Raw genomic sequence first — 22,421 nt, 5'->3', positions numbered from 1 at the left:
ACGTAATAGTGCACCTATACGTCTTCATCGACGCTGTTTTTTGACCGGAAGACCCAGAGCTAACTATCGAGACTTTGGGCTATCCGGACACGTACTCCGCGAAATGGTTCATGCATGTTTGTTGCCGGGGGCAACAAGATCAAGTTGGTAGGGATAAAAGATCCTTCCAAGTCCTATTTCTATCATTTCTATTAGAGGAGCCCCTTTACCATTCTGTACGAATAGGCTATACTATTCATATCAATCTGGTATAGGGGCACCCTTTACCATTCTGTACGAATAGGCTATACTATTCATATCAATCTGGTATAGGGGCACCTCTAATCCCTATTCGTTCATTAGTCATTAGTTCCGAGTTCGTCAGCGCGGGGTAGAGCAGTTTGGTAGCTCGCAAGGCTCATAACCTTGAGGTCACGGGTTCAAATCCTGTCTCCGCAACATATTTTTTTCTTTGTATTTGTCAAAATTTATATCTATTTATTTTGAAGTCTGATTCTTTCACCTTAATGAACTGGGAGTCTGAGTAAAAGAAAATACAACCACTACACTATAGTAGGTATATAAACTATACCGGATAATTTCTCATCTCATATTACATTACTCCACCATGGGCGGATAGCGGGAATCGAACCCGCATCTTCTCCTTGGCAAAGAGAAATTTTACCATTCGACCATATCCGCATTTTATTCGTTCTTGATACACGCGCATGTGTCAACACACACCCATAGATTCTATATGTATCTATACCATATTTGTACAGAGCCAGATACTATTTTAAGGAAAATTCCAACTATTTTTCATTCAATTCATTCAAAAAGTTACTTTTGACCCCCCTAGAATTGCTTTTCTGGACTCATATCATATTTAATGTTAATGTGTCCACAACCGGAATTTCTTCGGAGGGGGGGGGTTGTTGATCCGGAAAATACTGAAAAGGTTCAATAGATGAGCGAATTAAGAATACCTACCAGAAATACTAATCCAATCCATAATGACGTACCGGAAAATACAACATTTTTATTACTTGACCAACCATCGGGAGAAGCAATACAACGGGTACACTAATCAATAAGATTGATGAAGTAGCATTAATGCAAAAACAGCCAATTGGAAAGCAATAGTCATGGTTGTAATCCTCCAAGCTACCGGCAAATGAATGAACTATACATTTGATCCCTCTCTCGGACGAATTGTAAGGTGTAAGAAAATGCATCATGGAGGGATTTGGCCGTGAATCCATTGATCCTTTAGAACTCATTACTTATTCGGATCGTACATGGGATCGAGGGTCCAGTTTTATTTACTTAAGAACGACGGGCATGATCCATCATGCCCTATCTCTATCTATATATACAGAACAGATACAATATATATATATATATATAGATCCAAATATAGAATAGGTAATACCGCACCTGAGATGTTTCTACAGGAAGTTGCGGTATCAACTCGTATGGCCATGTCCTATTTTGGGGAATAAAATGGGGATTGTCTCTAGGAGAGATGGCTGAGTGGTTGATAGCTCCGGTCTTGAAAACCGGTATAGTTCCGAACAAAGGACTATCGAGGGTTCGAATCCCTCTCTCTCCTTTTGCCCGTTGAATATATTCGTTTAGTTATTGTTTGTTTTGGTTTGCCTAGCTAGCTCAGTCTTTTTCATAAGGGAATGGCTCGGCTAGGGGGATAGCCGAGCCACAGCCACAAATCTAAATGAGTTGAAAGGGGGTAGGAAGAAGACTTTTGGTATGACTCGATTCCAATATCTACAATGGAATCAAATTCATACTTCATGCATTTTATTTCCCGTCTCAATTAAGAGGAGTCATGAAAAGAACAGGTTCGAAATCGCGATCGATTCCTTTTCAAAACCTGCTGCAGCTGCACGGGCCCTTCCCGCATGCCACAAATGACCACAAAAAGAAGAATCCTAGAACAAATGAGAGGTAGATAACCAACTTCTAGGAGAGACATAATTGACTGCATTGATCTCTGTAGCTACACACCACGGAATTTAAAGACCTAAAGGCGCATGAGTCATATATTCCGCCGAACGTCGTTCTTGCCAAGGTTGTATGTCTTTTTTCAACCTACTCAAGTCCAAACCGTTAGGGCCCTTAGGGGTTCCAACCAGGGAGCACGGAGATCCCAAAAACGCATAGTTTCCCCACCAAAAATAATCTCTCCGGTCGGGGAACGCATTAGATATTTACCTAAACCAGTAGGTCCTTGAGCGGATCCCACGTTAGCCCAAGACGTTGGTCTCTAACTAGAAAAGTAATGCTTGAGCTTGAGAAGCTTCCGGCCAGTAGGCCCGTAAAACTCACTAGGATAAGCGGTATTATTGAACCAGCGAAACAACAAGCAGTGAAACCAAAGATAGATAAAGCCCTAAACTATAAGACAAGTAAGCTTCTCCAGACCATACAATGCACGGCGAGCCAGCAAAGGGTTTGGTTAAGATATGCAGATTCCACAAGTATACAAATGGAACTAACATACATGTCTCCAATTATATTCTAAATCGTCCACACTAACAATCATCTTTCCCCAAGGGAGACTTTAGTAAATAACAAATATATACTTGGGCTAAGGGTCAGTTGGTAATTCTTCTTACTCTCCACCGCCAGGGCCAGGTATATATAGCCCCAATAAAGAGCCTTGAACATAGGAGAAAAGCGCTAGACCTACAGATTAGTGAATACCAAATTGTGGTCATTTTATTTCTATCTTTCATACATAACGAGAATGGAAGGATTCCTCAAGAGTCTCGGGTCAAGAGCGCATGATAAATACCGCAAGCTAGGATGCGGAGGAATTAAGTGAAGTACTCCAGATACAAAGTATGGAAGGTGTCTACAATTCCCCCAGGGCTACCCCCAACCTAGAGTAGCTAGATGGGGAAGTAAAATCAATCCTTGTTCTACATAGGTTTCTCTGGTACGAATGAGCACTTCAATAGGTTCATTGCTCCAGCCAGATACGATTAATCGGCATGGGCACGTGAGCTCCGAGTAATTTACCGGAAGATTGATAAGTCGGGCATTCCCCGCCACCAAGCGAAACGGTGGTTTCTTGGTCACGACCAGCTAAAGCTAAAGTTCCATTAAAGAGCGTTTCCACGGGGTAGAATCCTAGGGAATATAAGGTTTTCATGAGGTGATCTGAGCCGCCATCCAAGCCGAATACTTCGTTTAAAAGATATTTTTGGTGTAGAAAGTCTCAATTCAGGATTTTGCTGCACGGATTTCTGGGAAACGAAGTCATAGGCACGTAGGTTCAAAGCCAGCGACTACCCAAGAGCACTCATCATAACCGGTGATGGTACAATAACTAAAGAAATGTAACCACGTTTATTGGAAAAAGCAACCCAAGATTTGTGACAAAGCGGTTAGCAGTGACATAGATAGGTCTCTTCAGTTGAGTTGGGTTAAAGGCACGGAATGTATTTGCACCGTCCCATCCTCGATAAAGTATTTTCTACGGTAGCACTGAATAGCGATAGCAGAGCAGCACCCATATCCGGCAACTCCCATCATATGAAATGGGTTCAATGTCCAATATGAAACCTTGGAAGAAAGGATGACGAATATAGCTGCTACGCCAAAATAGCGCAAAGAACAGCAGATGACTAGTGGATAAATCAGAATACGGAAACAAAACAGCATTGGACCAGAGAATGCGATTGCGTTATAAGGTCTCATTGAACAGATCGAGAAGTTCGAATTGACGTAACATGAAGCCTATTAGTCCGAAGCGCGTGGAGAGCGACAAAGTCACAAACCGCCTAATTGGCACCAACGAGTAAATTCCTTGTGCTTCCGGGCCATAGTAGCATAAAGAATGCGCTAACTATTAGCAGGGGTAGAAACTGCAGCGGTTAGGAATTGCAGCCTTCCAAATAGGAATAGCCATCATGGGTATACATGAGTTACAAGGTTGTACTGTGAACCACCTCTAAAGCGAAATAGGCGCAAGGGAAGAGCAATAGACCGGACCACCCAAAACGAACGGTTTCCGTGCCAGTCATCCATAATATCAAATAATCATTTTCTTCTTTGGTAATCTACCAAGGCTATAGTCATAGTGATCCTCCTATTACTACTTAACCATTTTCGAACACCTCATATCATTATCTAAGTATATGAAGGTTTGATCGTCTATAGATGATTCCCGTCCACTACCCTTTCAAAATTTTTGGTTTCGAAGATACAATACGGATCTTCTTTCTACTGTACCAACGACCTAGGCATGCTAGCTCACCTATTATTTTTCCTATTCCTACGACCATCGATACCCGATTGTTTATGCCTTATCAATCAGATTCAATTATGAATAATGAAGGAGCAACGATCCTTCTTTCCTACCATTGCTTCCAGATTATTCCCTCCTTCCATCAATGATTTGATTGTTGGATCTGAGTGGTGATATTAGAAAGATAACTATTTATGTTATGGATTCTCGCAATTTTGTGTATATCTGTGCAATTAATAGATTTCCTAATTTCTATTTCTGTGTATATGTTACTATATTACTATATATGAATTATCTATATAGTATGATCTATATATGATCTATACTACTGTTTATAATAATCTAGTTATAATCGAATAAAGTAGTTGTGTTATTTAATAGTAATAGTATTTTTTGTTACTGTTTATTTTTTTATTGTTTTTTCTCCTCGGATGAATCTCAATTCCAGAGTATTTTTTCACCCAGAGTATATGTTTTCATGGGTTGAAGCAAAAAAAGAAACTTTGTCTCCTTTTCCTATTTAAGTTATTAACCGGTAGAAAAAGGATATACTTTTTCTTTTTGTCCGCTATAGGAACTAGAATAAACGTTCCTTTTCATGATTCGGATTATTCGCATTGGCGGAACCAAAATATCGGATGCATCAGTAGGGAATGGTGCTGCGTGAGTTCATGATCAGATATCTGTATATAAATCCTATATAGACATAACCTAGTCTTTTTTTTTTTCTAGAATCAGTCAAAGATATTGAAAAATAGATTGCTCTTGTAACTCAGAATGAACGGTTTCGGTGGAGAAGAGAAAATAAATAGCGATTTATTCCTATGGATATTCCTATGGGGCACCCAGGAGGAGGAAGAAGATTCAATCGACCCACAATATCTTGCGTGGTCCAAGGAAATTACGGATCTGCTTGCACAATTTCATTTATATCGAATCTTGCTATCAGTCTTAGTATCAGAATAGCTGATATAGTCATGATTCAATGGGTCAGGTCCACTTACTTTTTTTCTCCATTTATCATTTTTCCGCTGGATTTGATCCTGATTGGAACAAGAGAGAAGTATGAATACTTTGGTAATTGCTACTTGGGTATCTAGAATATCTATGTCCCAAGACAAAAATTGAATACGAGAGTTTCTTAGTAACAGAGTATATCTTGTACATAGTAGTCTTCTAATGCGGGAATCCTATTATCATAATGAATGAACAGTGTTCAACCCATAACTCATTATACTTGCCAGGCAGTTCTTTTTTATACATCTCTACCGGATGCGGAAAATGACCATTGCAGTTCATGGAAAAGCCTTTATCGGATTTGAACGATGACTTACGCCTTACCATGGCGTTATCTACCGCTGGTTAAAGGGCCTGTTTAATTCACAATTTAGCCATCTACTGGATTACTGTACAATTATATTTGTACAATTATATCTTGTATATATTGTATATAATATACAATATACATATACGATGGGGGCTCATTCAGGAACAATGAATAGTTAATTCAATTAATACATATATAAATACATATATGAAATGATAGTATATAACAGTCTATGTCTATTATATCTTAATGATGCGCGAATCAATGAGTGAAATTAGAATGAATGGGTTTGATTTTTCTGTCGGGCAAGACATCCCTATACTCATTATTTTGATTATGATTAGATTATATAATTCATCTTTGTTATATAAGAATTGTTATTGTTATATAAGAATATATAATATATAATGTAATGAAAGGTTCTGAATGAACATAAAGAAATTTTTACATTAATATTATATGTATACGGAATCACAAAAGCACGAAAGGTTGTTCGTATCTAGATTCATTATATTGACATTGACAATTCAAAAAACTACTCATACTATGAGTATAGTATGATGGCGATCGGGTGGGCGTGCCCTATCGCTAGCGGTTCAGGACATCTTCTTTCAAGGAGGCAGCGGGATTCGACTTCCCTGGGGTAGTAGGGTACGACGAAAGAAAAATTGACCATGAATTATCATAACCGACAATTGATTCTTCCTGGGTCGATGCCGAGCGGTTAATGGGGACGGACTGGTAATTCGTTGGCGATATGTCTACGCTGGTTCAAATCCAGTCGGCCCAAGAATTCACCGATCCTTGAGGATGATATAACCAATCCGTACTCCAAAATACATGATGATATGGAGGAATAAAGAGTCAACTTGATTCTATTTGTTCCTCCATGTTCTGATGTTTCTAACAATCTGGATCTATGAATTATTTTGAATTATTTTCAGCCAATCCGAGAATCAATGAAAGATGAAAAAGAAAAGAGCCCTTTTTCATTGAAAGATGGATTGTCAGTCAATTTGGCAATAACCACAGGTTGCTTTGCTATTTATCCATCCATCTTCTCTTCTATCTATGTAGATATGTATATCAGTATATCCGTTACAGGCGTCGTATTTTTTTATATGATCTATCTATACGGTTATGGTTCGATGAAATAAAATAAATATAAAATCAAATAACAATAATAATGTAGCTGTACACCTCATTTTCTTGGGATTGTAGTTCAATTGGTCAGAGCACCGCCCTGTCAAGGCGGAAGCTGCGGGTTCGAGCCCCGTCAGTCCGCACCGACTGGGATCCTATGAATCGATTGATTCATCTCTCCGCCTTCTGCGAAGGGGAGGAGACAAAGAGCAGTGTCTAATTCCAGGTGGAAGGATCCTGATTTCAATTTATCATCGGGCAAGGTAAGCTCAATACTATTGAATGGGGACAATCTCTTTATCTCGCCAAATGCACGCTGGGATTCTCGATTTATACGTCTGATTAAGGAAAGAAGGAGATACGATACTAATAAAAGATCAATCAAAGATCTGTCTTTGTTCTGGGGTGGAGATAGAAAATAGAACGAATAATCTTTTTTTTCATTTTTCTCTGTCTTTCAAGAAGATTAGTCATCACAAAACTTAGCTTAGAACTTAATTCGTTTTCCAGTTCACTTCTACTGTTTGGATCTATGACGGATGGAATACTGGTCGAACCTCTTCATATGATATCATTCTATAAAGAATGAGGAGGCGGGTTATAGAAAGGAACGAAAGAGTAGAAAAATATGAGAAATTCAAAGGGATTCTTGGGTGGGGGTCAGGAATGCAATTTTTCGATTCGTATGGATAAAGATCTTCCTATGTTATACTATTTCATTCTCGACGATGAATTGATTTGATAGATCAGATATTGTTATTCATGATATTAGAATCCGATTCAGTATTATCAGGATTTAATTAATCCATTGAATTCAAAATTATGGAGAAGGATTGATCATCTCTATGGATTAGATCCCGATTTTCTTGCGAAGCAAATAAAATGAAATTATGAGATTATGGAAGTAAATATACTCGCATTTTTGCTACTGCGCTGTTCATTCTAGTTCCTACTGCTTTTTTACTTATATCTACGTAAACAGTCAGTCAAAATGATTAATTTGAATGAAACTTGAGTTAGTCTAATTTTATTAGTTTAGTTCTTTTAAAAATGATTCAATAATGAAAGAAAGGGATGACAATTCCAAGTCTTAAATGAATGAGCAGACTGGATTGAATCTCGGTGTATGTATCAATAGATAGATAGTACGGTGGGGGAACTATATGAACCTTTCTACCGTACTATCTATTGTATGAAGATATGGATATGGAATTGATAGAGATCAATTTAAAATCAATCTACATACATACATGTGGATGCAATCCATAAATTCATTATCACATATTATATATAATATATATATATAGATTCAATAGCACTCCCATTCATCTCTTCGTCACCATCCATTCGTTTTTATTTTGATGAATCCGAAAGAATCTAACGTTAATAATGAATTGTACTAATTCATAGGTTTCTCTTTCATTAATCTTTCATTAGTTAATAACTTTCATAATGATAATCGTAATCAGGATAGATTTTTGTTTGATTAAATTAAGTAGTAGAATAATTAATTTACTATTGCGAAAGAGTGGAGGAGTAGTATGTGCATATACAAAAGAAAGGCAAGTAATTTTTTTTAGAATTAATTCCGAAGAAAAAGAAAGAATTGTGAATTGGATGATCTGTACTAGACGATCAAGGAGTTCTATGGTAAGTTATTCGTATCTGGAAAGGGGTAGTAGACCTTTTTTCATGCTTGAACCCTGATGGTGAGGCGATAAAGCATAAATCAAATGCAGGAGTTAGGTAAGTATATGTGGATCACCGGGGCTCTTCTTTTCTTATGCGTAGCCTCTCGTCGCTACAGTATAAAGTTGTATTATCTACATAATAGCAGAACGACTCCCCTTTGAACAGTAAGAGGGAAGAAATCAAATAGGGATTGTTGCTCCTCATTGTATATCATAATGATGTTAATGTTATGCCATAATGATGTTATGTTATGGTAAGAAAGAACGGGTTCATCAAAATGAAATGGAATATTTGGAGGAATCAATTTGATTAGAAAAAATAATTTCTATCATTATCAGGGGAGTTGCTTGATTTTCAAAATAGAAGCGGGAATAATTGAGATAGCGGATCAAGGTTAAATGAAAATGAAAGGTATTATTACTAAATTTCTGTGGAATTTGAGATGGAAATATGTTTATTTAAACATAAACGATCTATTATGAAATTAAACAATTGATACAAGCTGATTATCACTCAATTACACTCATTAGTAGTACCCTTAGAGTCCATTCTTCCCATACTACGAGTGAAAGGGAAAACGTAAAAACTACCATTAAAGCAGCCCAAGGAGACTTACTATATCCATGTGAATCATGCCCCTATCTCGATGAATATGAAGGAATTGTTAATTATTGATCCTAAAATAATAATAGGGGAATTGGGGGTGCAGAGTCAAAAAAAAGAGATTATGATTAAAGCTATTGACAAACCGATCCAATGGATCCGCTTGTATTGTAACAAGTCTCTATTTCCTATATAGGATTGATTTGTGGTGAGGAAGAATTAAGCACAAGCGCAACAGATACACGTACCATTAGAATATCAAGGGGATGTTACTAGGGGAATGGAACATGTCGTAATAGTAAGATCTATTTTGTTTTGTTGCGTTTCTAGGGAAAATATTCTACATATATACCATCAAGATGGATAACTGTCTCTCCTAAGCTAACCTTACTATCTCTGTTCTGTGAAACAATCGGTAGACCCCTATTACATTGCTACATTGCGGGGGTTACACAGAAAAATTAAAAATTTTTTTTACTTTCTTCTATAGGGGCCAGTTAACCATTCACTATTGAATGACTGGCTGAGCACTGAAATCCTATCGCGAGTACGGCCTGTATACAAGTTTTCAGCCTCTCCACAACCCTAGGATTTCCCCCGTGGGAATCTAAGCGAGATCTAATTCACGACTGATCAGGAGACCTACAGTGGCATTGTAGGGTATGGTAATTCGGAAAGATTGATAGTTATAGTCTTTCCTATAAGTTGGATCCTCGGAGCAAAGATTTACAGCCCTTCTTTCATAGAACCTGCGTATTTTGAAGCGGATTCTGAAGATAATAAATAAGTACAACGGTCCTTTTCGTCCACGGGCAAGAATCAGGCAGTTATATCAGCGAAGCAGGATTCCGAGCCATTTGTTGTGTTGATCAGGCGACACCCGGATTTGAAACTGGGGAGAAAGGATTTGCAGTCCCCCGCTTACACTCGGCCATGCCGCCAAAAAGAAATAATAAATGGGCGTAAATACTCTTTTTGGAGAGGGTTACTGAATCATTGGTTTTTATTGGATTTGCATCTTCCAATTCTGTTTTCCTTATCCTATCCATCTTTTTACCCACTTACTCTTCCTCTAGTTGAGATCATTTTCTTAGATTTTCTTAGATCTATTGTATAGTATCTCAACATAAGACTAAAAACTTCCTTTTATTGATTGATTGAAATAAAAAGAAATAAAGAATAAATTTCCAGTCACAGTCATTTAATACTTATTGGAACATTAACTATTTCAGAATGTGAATGTGAATTTACGAAAGGTTCTTTTGATCTCCAAATGCTTTACTTTAATGTAATAAGAAAGAAAATCATCCAATTCAATTCCAATTAATTATAATAACAACTATGTGTTTATGTAAACCCCAAACAGTAAGATAGCTTACACACCTTATAGTCAATCATGATCATTTGGAATAGAAATTCATGATATAAGCAGAACGAAATATATATCCAAGTGTAACTGCAATAAGTATGGGCTAGCGAGATTAGCTAGCTTCGCATTACTTCATCGATACAACTCCTTACGTACGTACTGCATTGTATTCTACTACAACTCAATGAAATGGTCGAAATAGATCCCTCTTTGTGTGAATTATCTTTTGAACAACGGAATCACGAGCTAAGTGCTAAAATAAAAGCCACCCGGATTTTTCTAATGTTCTGATTATTCTGTCTCTCTATCATTTATATAACATAGATATAGTAGATATAGAACAGATCAATCCGAATCATCCATTTTCTGGTACTAACCAGATCTGATCATAATATCATAACATAATTGATAGATAAAAGGTAGAAGATATACAAAGAAATGGGATCAAATAGACCATTTGATATTCTCTAATAAGTAATAAGACTCCATAGGTATGGTATCCATAGGTATGGTATCCATAGGTATGGTATCAGTGGCAGAATCCACTTGTTTCCATGATGTTTTATCGAGTCATTTAGATTTGCATCTGTTGCTCGAATTTTAGTACAAATTCTCCTTCTCCTCCGCCCATACATTCCATTTACATATAACTATATATGTATGTGTTTGGGGTTGAATAAAATTTCATGTGATTCAGTAAACGGAATATACATTCCATCATTGCTAGATCGATCTGTATCCGTACGGTTCGGTAAAGAGTGAGCCAATAATGGGATTTTTTCGAAAACGGGAAACTAAAGATGCTCCGGGATGGTGGAGATGAGGGAATGTTTACATACCTGGATTTAGTCAGATCCAATTTGAGGGATTTTGTAGGTTCATTGATCAGGGCTTGATGGAAGAACTTCATCAATTTCCAAAAATTGAAGATACAGATCAAGAAATTGAATTTCAATTATTGGGAATCTTATCAATTGGTGGAACCTTTGATAAAGAAAGAGATGCTGTGTATGAATCAATTACATATTCTCTGAGTTATATGTACCGGCGGGGTTAATTTGGAGAACCGGTAGAAATATGCAAGAACAAACCGTATTGCTTGGAAACATTCCTCTAATGAATTCCTTGGGAACCTCTATAGTAATGGATTTACAGAATTGTCATCAATCAAATATGCAAGTCCGGTATTTATTACAGTACAGGATTGGATCATAACGGAATTTCTGTCTATACTGGCACCATAATATCAGATTGGGGAGGAGATCAGAATTAGAGATTGATAGAAAGAAAGGATATGGGCCCGTGTAAGCAGGAAACAAAAAATTTCTATTTAGTTCTATCATCAGCTATGGGTTCAGTTAAGAGAAATTCTAGACAATGTTTGCTACCCTGAAATTTTCTTGTCTTCCCAACGAGAAGGAGAAAAAAAGATTGGTTCAAAGGAGAATGCCATTTTAGAGTTTTATCAAAAATTTGCTTGTGTAGGCGGTGATCCGGTGTTTTCTGAGTCCTTATGTAAAGAATTACAAAAGAATTTTTTCAACAAAGATGTGAATTAGGAAGGATTGGCCGACGAAATATGAACCAGAGACTGAATCTTGATATACCCCAGAACAATACGTTTTGTTACCACGAGATGTATTGGCTGCTGCGATCATTTGATCGGAATGAAATTTGGAATGGGTACACTCGACGATATGAATCACTTGAAAATAACGTATTCGTTCTGTAGGGATCTGTTACAGGATCAATTCGGATTGGCTTTGGTTCGCTTGGAAAATGTGGTTCGGGGAACTATATGTGGAGCAATTCGGCATAAATTAATACCGACTCCTCGTAATTTGGTAACTTCAACTCATTAACAACAACTTATGAATCATTTTTCGGCCTACACCCTTTATCTCAGTCTTGGATCGAACTAATCCATTGACACAAATAGTTCATGGGCGAAAATCGAGTTATTTGGGTCCTGGGGATTGACAGGACGAACTGCTAGTTTCGTATACGAGATATCCATCCTAGTCACTATGGGGTATTTGCCCAATTGATACGTCCGAGGGAATCAATGTTGGACTTATTGGGTCCTTAGCTATTCATGCAAGGGTTGGTGATTGGGGGTCTATAGAGACCCATTTATGAAATATCTGAGAGATCAAAAGAAGAACAGATGTTTATTTATCCCCGAGTAGAGATGAATACTATATGGTGGCGGCGGGAAATTCTTTGGCGTTGACTCGGGGTATTCAGGAAGAAGAAGTTGGTCCAGCTCGATACCGTCAAGAATTCTTGACTATTGCATGGGAACAGATTCATCTTCGAAATATTTATCCCTTCCAATATTTTTCTATTGGAGCTTCTCTCATTCCTTTTATCGAGCATAATGATGCGAATCGGGCTTTAATGAGTTCTAATATGCAGCGTCAAGCAGTTCCGCTTTCTCAGTCCGAAAAGTGTATTGTTGGAACCGGCTTGGAACGCCAAGCGGCTCTCGATTCAGGGGGTTCGGCTATAGCCGAACGCGAGGGAAGATCATTTATACCGATGCTGAAAAGATCGTTTTATCAGGTAATGGGGACACTATAAGCATTCCGTTGGTTATGTATCAGCGTTCCAACAAGAATACTTGGATGCATCAAAAACCTCAGGTTCATCGGGGTAAATGCCTGAAAAGGGGCAAATTTTGGCGGATGGTGCGGCTACGGTTGGTGGCGAACTCGCTTTGGGGAAAAATGTATCAGTAGCTTATATGCCATGGGAGGGTTACAATTCTGAAGATGCGTACTCATTAGTGAACGTCTAGTCTATGAGATATTTATACTTCTTTTCATATCCGGAAATATGAAATTCAGACTCATGTGACAAGCCAAGGACTGAAAGAATCACTAATGAAATACCTCATTTAGAGCCTTATTTACTCCGCAATTTAGACAGAAATGGAATTGTGATGCTGGGATCTTGGGTAGAAACTGGTGATGTTTTAGTAGGTAAATTAACGCCTCAGACAGCGAAAGAATCATCCTATGCCCAGAAGATAGATTATTACGAGCCATACTTGGCATTCAGGTATCCACTGCAAAAGAAACTTGTCTAAAGTTGCCTATAGGCGGAAGAGGTCGAGTTATTGATGTCAGGTGGGGCCAGAAAAAGGGGGGTTCCATTTATAATCCAGAAATGATTCGTGTATATATCTCACAGAAACGTAAAATCAAAGTGGCGATAAAGTAGCTGGAAGACATGGGAATAAAGGTATCATTTCAAAAATTTTGCCTAGACAGGATATGCCTTATTTGCAAGATGGAACACCTGTTGATATGGTATTCAATCCATTAGGAGTACTTCGCGAATGAATGTGGGACAGATGTTTGAATGCTCGCTCGGGTTAGCGGGAGACCTGCTGGGCAGACATTATAGAATACACCCTTTGATGAGAGATACGAGCAAGAGGCTTCGAGAAAACTAGTGTTTTCTGATTATATGAAGCAGTAAGCAAACAGCAAATCCATGGGTATTGAACCCGAGTATCCTGGAAAGAGCAGAATATTTGATGGAAGAACAGGAGATCCTTTTGAACAACCTGTTATAATAGGAAAGTCCTATATGTTAAAATTAATTCATCAAGTTGATGATAAAATCCACGGACGTTCCAGTGGTCATTATGCACTTGTTACACAACAACCCTTAGGGGAAGGGCTAAGCAAGGTGGACAACGAGTAGGAGAAATGGAAGTTTGGGCTCTAGAGGGATTTGGTGTTGCTCATATTTACAAGAGATGCTCACTTATAAATCCGATCATATTAGAGCTCGTCAGGAAGTACTTGGTACCACGATCGTTGGGGAACAATACCTAATCCTGAGGGTGCGCCAGAATCCTTTCGATTGCTCGTTCGCGAACTACGATCTTTATCTCTGGAACTGAATCATTCCTTGTATCTGAGAAAAACTTCCAGATGAATAGGAAGGAAGTTTGATCGGAATGAATCATAATTTTTCTTCTATGATCGATCAGTATAAACATCAACAACTTCGAATTGGATTAGTTTCTCCTAAACAAATACGTGCTTGGGCCAACAAAATCCTACCGAATGGAGAGATAGTTGGAGAGGTGACAAACCCTATACTTTTCATTACAAAACCAATAAACCGGAAAAAGATGGGTTGTTTTGTGAAGAATTTTTGGACCTATAAAAAGTGGAATTTGTGCTTGTGGAAATTATCGAGTGATCGGGGGTGAAAAAGAAGAACCGAAATTTTGCGAACAATGCGGAGTCGAATCTGTTGATTCTCGGATCCGAAGATATCAAATGGGATACATCAAACTAGCATGCCCGGTGACTCATGTGTGGTATTTGAAACGTCTTCCTAGTTATATCGCGAATCTTCAGATAAACCTCTTAAGGAATTAGAAGGCCTGGTATACTGCGATGTGTGATTTGATCGAAATTACGATTTTACAGATTCAGAATGAAAAACTGTCATCCTATTTAATCCGATTGGGATGCCTCTAGCTCTGACATGTCTATTGGTAAGAATAACATGAAGCTCAGAATTTGGGTGTGGGTGTATTCAATACCTCCAAATGAAAGAGGATTAATCCATGGTCGACTCCCTAAGAGAGTAATAGGGAATTGCTAGTTGTACCTCGTTAAACTTTTTTCATGTTCTTTCGTGGATCTAGCCATTAGATTCCTTTTAGAATTCTAAATTTATAAAAAAAATTCTGTTAAGCATTAGAAATGAAATATGATGGCACGGTTACAGGAGTCTATCCATCGCATATATGCTTCAAGGAAGAACATGGCATAATCGTCGAGGTAAAGTAGGGACCTAAAGGATCGAACGGAACGATATATAGACAAGTAAATCCTTTGTGAGTTTCATGTATTCCTTAAGGGGATTCATCATTCGAAGGGAAGTAGACTACTCATAATTTCACATTTATGTTGTAATTGAATGACTAATTGAGGAAGTAAAGGGAAGAATGAAATCAAATCAATGAGGGTTGGTCCTCACTGGGAACTTGAGTAAGGAGTAGATCCTTGTGGGGTTTTCTAGAGCAAAATTTGGAAGTTCCCCTTATTTGGTATAACTACTTAAGCCGGATGAGAGGAAACCTTCACGTCCGATTTTAGGGGGGGGGGAAGATCCTATAGGAACCTATCCCAATTTTTCTTTTGCTAGGCCCATAGCTAAAAAACCTACTTTCTTACGATTACGAGGTTCATTCGAATATGAAATCCAATCCCGGAAATACAGTATCCCACTTTTTTTTACTACCCAAGGCTTCGATACATTTAGAAATCGAGAAATATCTACCGGAGCTACTGCTATCAGAGAACAATTAGCCGATCTGGATTTGCGAATTATTATAGATCGTTCATTGGTGGAATGGAAGGAATTGGAGAAGAAGGATCAACCGGGAATGACTGGGAAGATAGAAAAATTGGGAGGAGAAAAGATTTTTTGGTTAGACGCATGGAATTGGCTAAGCATTTTCTTCGAACAAATGTAGAACCAGAATGGATGGTTTTGTCCCTATTACCAGTTCTTCCTCCCGAGTTGAGGCCAATCATTCAGATTGATGGGGGTAAATCAATGAGTTCAGATATTAATGAACTTTATAGAAGAGTTATCTATCGGAACAATACTCTTACCGATCTATTAACAACAAGTAGATCTACGCCGGGGAATTAGTAATGTGTCAGGAAAAATTGGTACAAGAAGCTGTAGATACACTTCTTGATAATGGGATCCGCGGACAACCAATGAGGGACGGTCACAATAAAGTTTACAAGTCGTTTTCAGATGTAATTGAAGGCAAAGAGGGAAGATTTCGCGAGACTCTACTTGGTAAACGGGTCGATTATTCGGGTCGTTCCGTCATTGTGGTAGGCCCTTCGCTTTCACTGCATCAATGTGGATTACCTCGAGAAATAGCAATAGAGCTTTTTCAGACATTTGTAATTCGTGGTCTAATCAGACAACATCTTGCTTCCAACATAGGACTTGCTAAAAGTAAAATTCGGGAAAAAGAACCCATTGTATGGGAAATACTTCAAGAAGTTATGCAGGGGCATCCTGTATTGCTAAATAGAGCACCCACTTTGCATAGATTAGGCATACAGGCGTTCCAACCTATTTTAGTGGAGGGACGAGCTATTTGTTTACATCCATTGGTTTGTAAGGGATTCAATGCGGACTTCGATGGAGATCAAATGGCTGTTCATGTACCTTTATCTTTGGAAGCTCAAGCAGAAGCTCGTTTACTTATGTTTTCTCATACGAATCTCTTGTCTCCAGCCATTGGGGATCCCATTTCCGTACCCACTCAAGATATGCTTATGGGGCTCTATGTATTAACGATGGGGAATCGTAGAGGTATTTGTGCAAATAGGTATAATCCATGTAACCCCAGAAACTACCAAAATGAAAGAATTGATCATAGTAATTATGAGTATAGGAAAGGGAAAGAACCCTATTTTTGTAGTTCCTACGATGCACTTGGGGCTTATCGGCAGAAAGGGATCGATTTATATAGTACTTTATGGCTACGGTGGCGACTAGATCAACGTGTCATTGCCTCAATAAATAGAGAAGTTCCCATCGAAGTTCAATATGAATCTTTGGGCACTTATCATGAGATTTATGATCACTATCGAGTAGTAAGAAGTGTAAAAAAAGGAATGCTTTGTATATACATTCGAACTACTGTTGGCCATATTTCCTTTTATCGAGAAATAGAAGAAGCCGTACAGGGGTTTTGTCGGTCCTATTCATATGGTACCTGATATGTGATATCTCTCGGAATCTAGTTCGGTCTGGTTCAACTAGTATCATAATTCCTGAATTTGTAAGTGAATCAAGATCGAGGAAAGGAAGTCTTAGTATCACTGACTCAAACCCATTGTCGAATCCTACTCATCAGAATATGGAGGTACTTATGGCAGAACGGGCCGATCTGGTCTTTCACAATAAAGTGATAGATGGAACTGCCATGAAACGGCTTATTAGCAGATTAATAGATCATTTCGGAATAGCCTATACATCACACATTCTGGATCAAGTAAAACTCTGGGTTTTCAGCAAGCCACCGCTACATCCATTTCATTAGGAATTGATGATCTTTTAACAACACCTTCTAAGAGATGGTTAGTCCAAGATGCTGAACAACAAAGTTTGATTTTGGAAAAGCACCATCATTATGGGAATGTACATGCGGTAGAAAAATTACGTCAATCAATCGAGATATGGTATGCCACAAGTGAATATTTGAGACAAGAAATGAATCTTAATTTTAAGATGACTGATCCTTCAAATCCAGTTCATATAATGTCCTATTCTGGAGCTAGAGGAAATGCATCTCAGGTCCACCAATTAGTAGGTATGAGAGGATTAATGTCAGATCCCCAAGGACAAATGATTGATTTACCCATTCAAAGCAATTTACGCGAAGGACTTTCTTTAACGGAATATACAATTTCCTGCTACGGAGCCCGCAAAGGAGTTGTGGATACTGCTGTACGAACGTCAGACGCTGGATACCTCACGCGTAGACTTGTTGAAGTAGTTCAACATATTGTTGTACGTAGAACGGATTGTGGAAGTACCCGAGGTATTTCCGTGAGTCTTCGAAAGGGGATGACGGAAAGAATTTTGATCCAAACGCTAATAGGTCGCGTATTAGCAAACGATGTATATCTAGGTCTACGATGCATTGCTACCAGAAATCAAGATATTGGGATTGGGCTTGTCAATCGATTCATGACCTCTCGGGCGCAGCCAATATATATTCGAACTCCCTTCACTTGCCGAAGTGCATCTTGGATCTGTCGATTATGCTATGGTCGGAGTCCCACTCATGGTGACCTGGTTGAATTGGGAGAAGCAGTAGGTATTATTGCGGGTCAATCCATTGGAGAACCAGGGACTCAACTAACATTAAGAACTTTTCATACCGGTGGAGTATTCACAGGTGGTACTGCGGAACATGTACGAGCTCCTTCTAATGGAAAAATCAAATTCAATGAGGATTTGGTTCATCCCACACGCACACGTCATGGACATCCTGCCTTTCTCTGCTATGTAGACCTATATGTGACTATTGAGAGTCAGGATATTATACATAGTGTGAATATTCCACCAAAAAGTTTTCTTTTGGTTCAAAATGATCAATATGTGGAATCAGAACAAGTGATTGCTGAGATTCGTGCTGGAACATCCACTTTCCATTTTAAAGAGAGGGTTCGAAAACATATTTATTCTGACTCAGAGGGAGAAATGCATTGGAGTACCGGTGTGTACCATGCACCTGAATATACACACGGTAATGTTCATTTCTTACCCAAAACAAGTCATTTATGGATCTTATCGGGGGGTCCGTGCAAATCCAGTCTAGTGCCTTTTTCACTCCACAAGGATCAAGATCAAATGAATGTTCAATCTCTTTCTGTCCAAGAGAGATCCATTTCTGACTTCTCGGTGAATAATAATCGAGTGAGACACAAATTGTTTGGCTCGGATCCCCTGGCGAGAAAAGGGCGAAGGATTTCTGATTATGCAGCAGGATCTGAGCGAGTCATATCCAAAGGTGATGGGGATTTCATATATCCCGCCATTCTCCAAGAGAATTCTTATTTATTGGCGAAGAGGCGAAGAAATAGATTCATCATACCATTCCAATATGATCCGGAACGGGAGAAGGAATTAACGCCTCATTCTAGTACTAGTATCACGGTTGAAATACCCGCAAATGGTATTTTACGTAGAAATAGTATTCTTGCTTATTTCGACGATCCACGATACAGAAGAAGCAGTTCGGGAATTACCAAATATGGCATCATAGAGGTCGATTCAATCGTCAAAAAAGAGGGTCTGATTGAGTATCGAAGACCAAAAGAATCTAGACCGAAATACCAAATGAAAGTAGATCGATTTTTTGTCATTCCCGAAGAAGTCCATATCTTGCCCGGGTCTTCATCCATAATGGTACGGAACAATAGTATCATTGGAGTAGATACACGAATTACGTTTAATACAAGAAGCCAAATAGGTGGATTGGTCCGAATAGAAAAAAAAAAAAAAAAGATTGAACTGAAAATCTTTTCTGGAGGTATCCATTTTCCTGGAGAAACAGATAAGATATCCCGACACATTGGGATCTTGATACCACCAGGAGCAAGAAAAAAAATGGATAAGGGATCAAAGGGGAAAAATTGGGAAGGGAAAAATTGGGTCTATGTCCAACGGATCACACCTATCAAGAAAAAATATTTTGTTTCAGTACGACCCGTAGTGACATATGAAATAGCTGATGGGATAAATCTAGTAACGCTTTTCCCTGGGGATATGTTACAGGAAAAGGATAATTTGCGACTCCAAGTTGTCAATTATATCCTTTATGGGGATGGCAAACCAATTCGAGGAATTTCCCATACAAGTATTCAATTGGTTCGTACTTGTTTAGTATTGAATTTGGACCAAGACAGAAAAGGTTCTATAGAAAAGGTTCAGGCTTCTTCTGCTGAAGTAAGGGCAAATGATCTGATTCGATATTTCATAAGAATTGAATTGGTGAAGTCTCCTATTTTGTATACCGGAAAGAGGAATGATAGACCAGGTTCAGTGATTCCTGATACTGGGTCATATTGCGCCAATACCAATCTTTTTTCTTCCAAGGTTAAAATTCAATCACTTAGTCAACATCAAGGAACCGTTCGTACATTTCTTAATAGAAATAAAGAAGGCCAATCTCTTATAGTTTTTTCATCATCTAATTGTTCTCGCATCAATGTTTCGAAATATCACAATGTGACCAAAGAATCAATTAAAGAAAAAGAGGATACCCCGATTCCAATTCTTAATTTGTTGGGTCCCTTAGGTACTGTACCTAAAATTCATAATTTTTCCCCATCTTATCATTCAATAACTCATAATGAGATCTTGTTAAATAAATATTTAATACTGGATAATAATAATCCAAAACAGACTTTCCAACTACTTAAGTATTATTTAGTGGACGAAAACGGGAGAATCTCTAATGCAAATCCATGCAGTGACATCATTTTTAATCTATTCGGTTCGTGCTTTCTCCCTCACGATTATTGTGAGGAGACATCCACAACCAGAATAATGAGCCTCGGACAGTTTATTTGTGAAAATGTATGTCTATCCAAACACGGAACACGCATAAAATCTGGTCAAGTTATAATGGTTTATCTTGACTCTTTCATAATAAGATCAGCTAAACCCTATTTGGCGACCCGAGGAGCAACCGTTCATGGTGATTATGGAGAAATCTTTTACGAAGGAGATACATTAGTTACATTTATATATGAAAAATCGAGATCTGGTGATATAACTCACGGCCTTCCAAAGGTTGAACAAGTGTTAGAAGTTCGTTCGATTGATTCAATATCGATGAACCTAGAAAAAAGGGTTGAAGGTTGGAACGAACATATAACAGGAATTCTTGGAATTCCTTGGGGATTCCTGATTGGTGCTGAACTCACCATAGCGCAAAGTCGTATTTCTTTGGTTAATAAGATCCAAAAGGTTTATCGATCCCAGGGGGTACAGATTCATAATAAGCATATAGAGATTATTGTACGACAAATAACATCAAAAGTGTTGGTTTCAGAAGATGGAATGTCTAATGTTTTTTCACCCGGGGAACTAATCGGATTGTTGCGAGCAGAACGAGCAGGTCGTGCTTTGGAAGAGGCTATTTGTTACCGAGCCGTCTTATTGGGAATAACGAGAGCATCTCTGAATACTCAAAGTTTCATATCAGAAGCTAGTTTTCAGGAAACCGCTCGAGTTTTAGCAAAAGCCGCTCTCCGGGGTCGTATTGATTGGTTGAAAGGTCTGAAAGAGAATGTTGTTCTGGGGGGGATGATACCCGTTGGTACCGGATTCAAACGATTCGTTCACCGTTCAAGGGAATACAACAACATTCCTTTGGAAATACAAAAGAAGAATTTTTTCGGGGGGGAAATGAGAGATATTCTGTTCCACCACAGAGAATTATTTTGTTCTTGCATCCCAAAGCCAAAGAGTTTCCATAATACATCAGAACAACCATTCTATGCTATGGGATCTAATCCAATCGTTCATAAGAGCGGATTCATTATTAGCTAAGCTAATATAATGGTCATTTGTTAATAAAGAGAATATCGAAACCAAGGGTAAAGGAATTCATAATGAAGCTTGGACCGTGTATCAACGGTTAACCCGCGGTAGAAGGTTCCATTGGAACAATTATTTATTTCAGGGTACCTCGTCTCTTTTTTTAGAGGAAGTGTGGGGATAAATGACAAGAAGATATTGGAACATCCATTTGGAAGAGATGATGGAAGCGGGGGTTCATTTTGGTCATGGTACTAGGAAATGGAATCCTAGAATGGCACCTTACATCTCTGCAAAGCGTAAAGGTATTCATATTACAAATCTTACGAGAACTGCTCGTTTTTTATCAGAAGCCTGTGATTTAGTTTTTGACGCAGCAAGTAGAGGAAAACACTTCCTAATAGTTGGTACGAAAGATAAGGCAGCTGATTCGGTAGCATCAGCTGCAATAAGGGCTCGGTGTCATTATGTCAATAAAAAATGGCTCGGTGGTATGTCAACGAATTGGTCCACTACGGAAACGAGGCTTCAGAAGTTCAGGGACTTGAGAGTGAGAGCCGAGATGGGGCAACTCAGTCGTCTCCCGAAACGGGATGCAGCAATATTGAAGAGACAATTATCTCACTTTCAAACATATCTGGGCGGTATCAAATATATGACGGGGTTACCCGATATTGTAATCATCATTGATCAGCAAGAAGAATATACGGCCCTTCGAGAATGCGTCACTTTGGGTATTCCAACTATTTGTTTAATCGATACAAATTGTGATCCAGATCTCGCAGATATTCCGATTCCAGCCAACGATGACGCTATAGCTTCCATCCGATTGATTCTTAACAAATTAGTATCCGCAATTTGTCAGGGACGTTCTAGCTATATAAGAAGTCGTTGATTAATAATAAGATAAGTCA

The 22,421-nt window shown here is 38.4% G+C and overlaps 1 protein-coding gene, 4 non-coding genes and 2 pseudogenes across 5 annotated transcripts; 6 read left to right on the top strand and 1 right to left on the bottom strand.

Annotated features, from left to right (window-relative positions):
* The first annotated feature begins 364 nt into the window (after nucleotides 1–364).
* TRNAM-CAU (transfer RNA methionine (anticodon CAU)) lies at nucleotides 365–438 on the top strand. The gene has a single exon. It is a non-coding gene; the product is annotated as a tRNA-Met (tRNA).
* Nucleotides 439–610: 172 nt separating this feature from the next.
* TRNAG-GCC (transfer RNA glycine (anticodon GCC)) lies at nucleotides 611–681 on the bottom strand. Its single transcript has one exon. It is a non-coding gene; the product is annotated as a tRNA-Gly (tRNA).
* An 817-nt stretch (nucleotides 682–1,498) lies between these two features.
* On the top strand, nucleotides 1,499–1,591 carry TRNAS-UGA (transfer RNA serine (anticodon UGA)). Its single transcript has one exon. It is a non-coding gene; the product is annotated as a tRNA-Ser (tRNA).
* A 5,199-nt stretch (nucleotides 1,592–6,790) lies between these two features.
* TRNAD-GUC (transfer RNA aspartic acid (anticodon GUC)) lies at nucleotides 6,791–6,865 on the top strand. The gene has a single exon. It is a non-coding gene; the product is annotated as a tRNA-Asp (tRNA).
* Nucleotides 6,866–14,359: 7,494 nt separating this feature from the next.
* LOC126409370 (DNA-directed RNA polymerase subunit beta'-like) lies at nucleotides 14,360–17,172 on the top strand (annotated as a pseudogene).
* On the top strand, nucleotides 17,172–21,644 carry LOC126409352 (DNA-directed RNA polymerase subunit beta''-like; annotated as a pseudogene).
* On the top strand, nucleotides 21,564–22,402 carry LOC126409368 (30S ribosomal protein S2, chloroplastic). Its single transcript, XM_050075394.1, has one exon. The coding sequence runs from the start codon at nucleotides 21,692–21,694 to the stop codon at nucleotides 22,400–22,402; it is 711 nt and encodes a 236-aa protein (XP_049931351.1). The 5' UTR covers nucleotides 21,564–21,691.
* Nucleotides 22,403–22,421: the final 19 nt, after the last annotated feature.

Source organism: Nymphaea colorata, unplaced genomic scaffold (genome assembly GCF_008831285.2).
Source record: "Nymphaea colorata isolate Beijing-Zhang1983 unplaced genomic scaffold, ASM883128v2 scaffold0135, whole genome shotgun sequence".
NCBI lineage: Eukaryota > Viridiplantae > Streptophyta > Magnoliopsida > Nymphaeales > Nymphaeaceae > Nymphaea > Nymphaea colorata.
The sequence above is the reverse complement of the archived record's forward strand: the minus strand, read 5'-3'. Positions and strand labels throughout refer to the sequence as shown.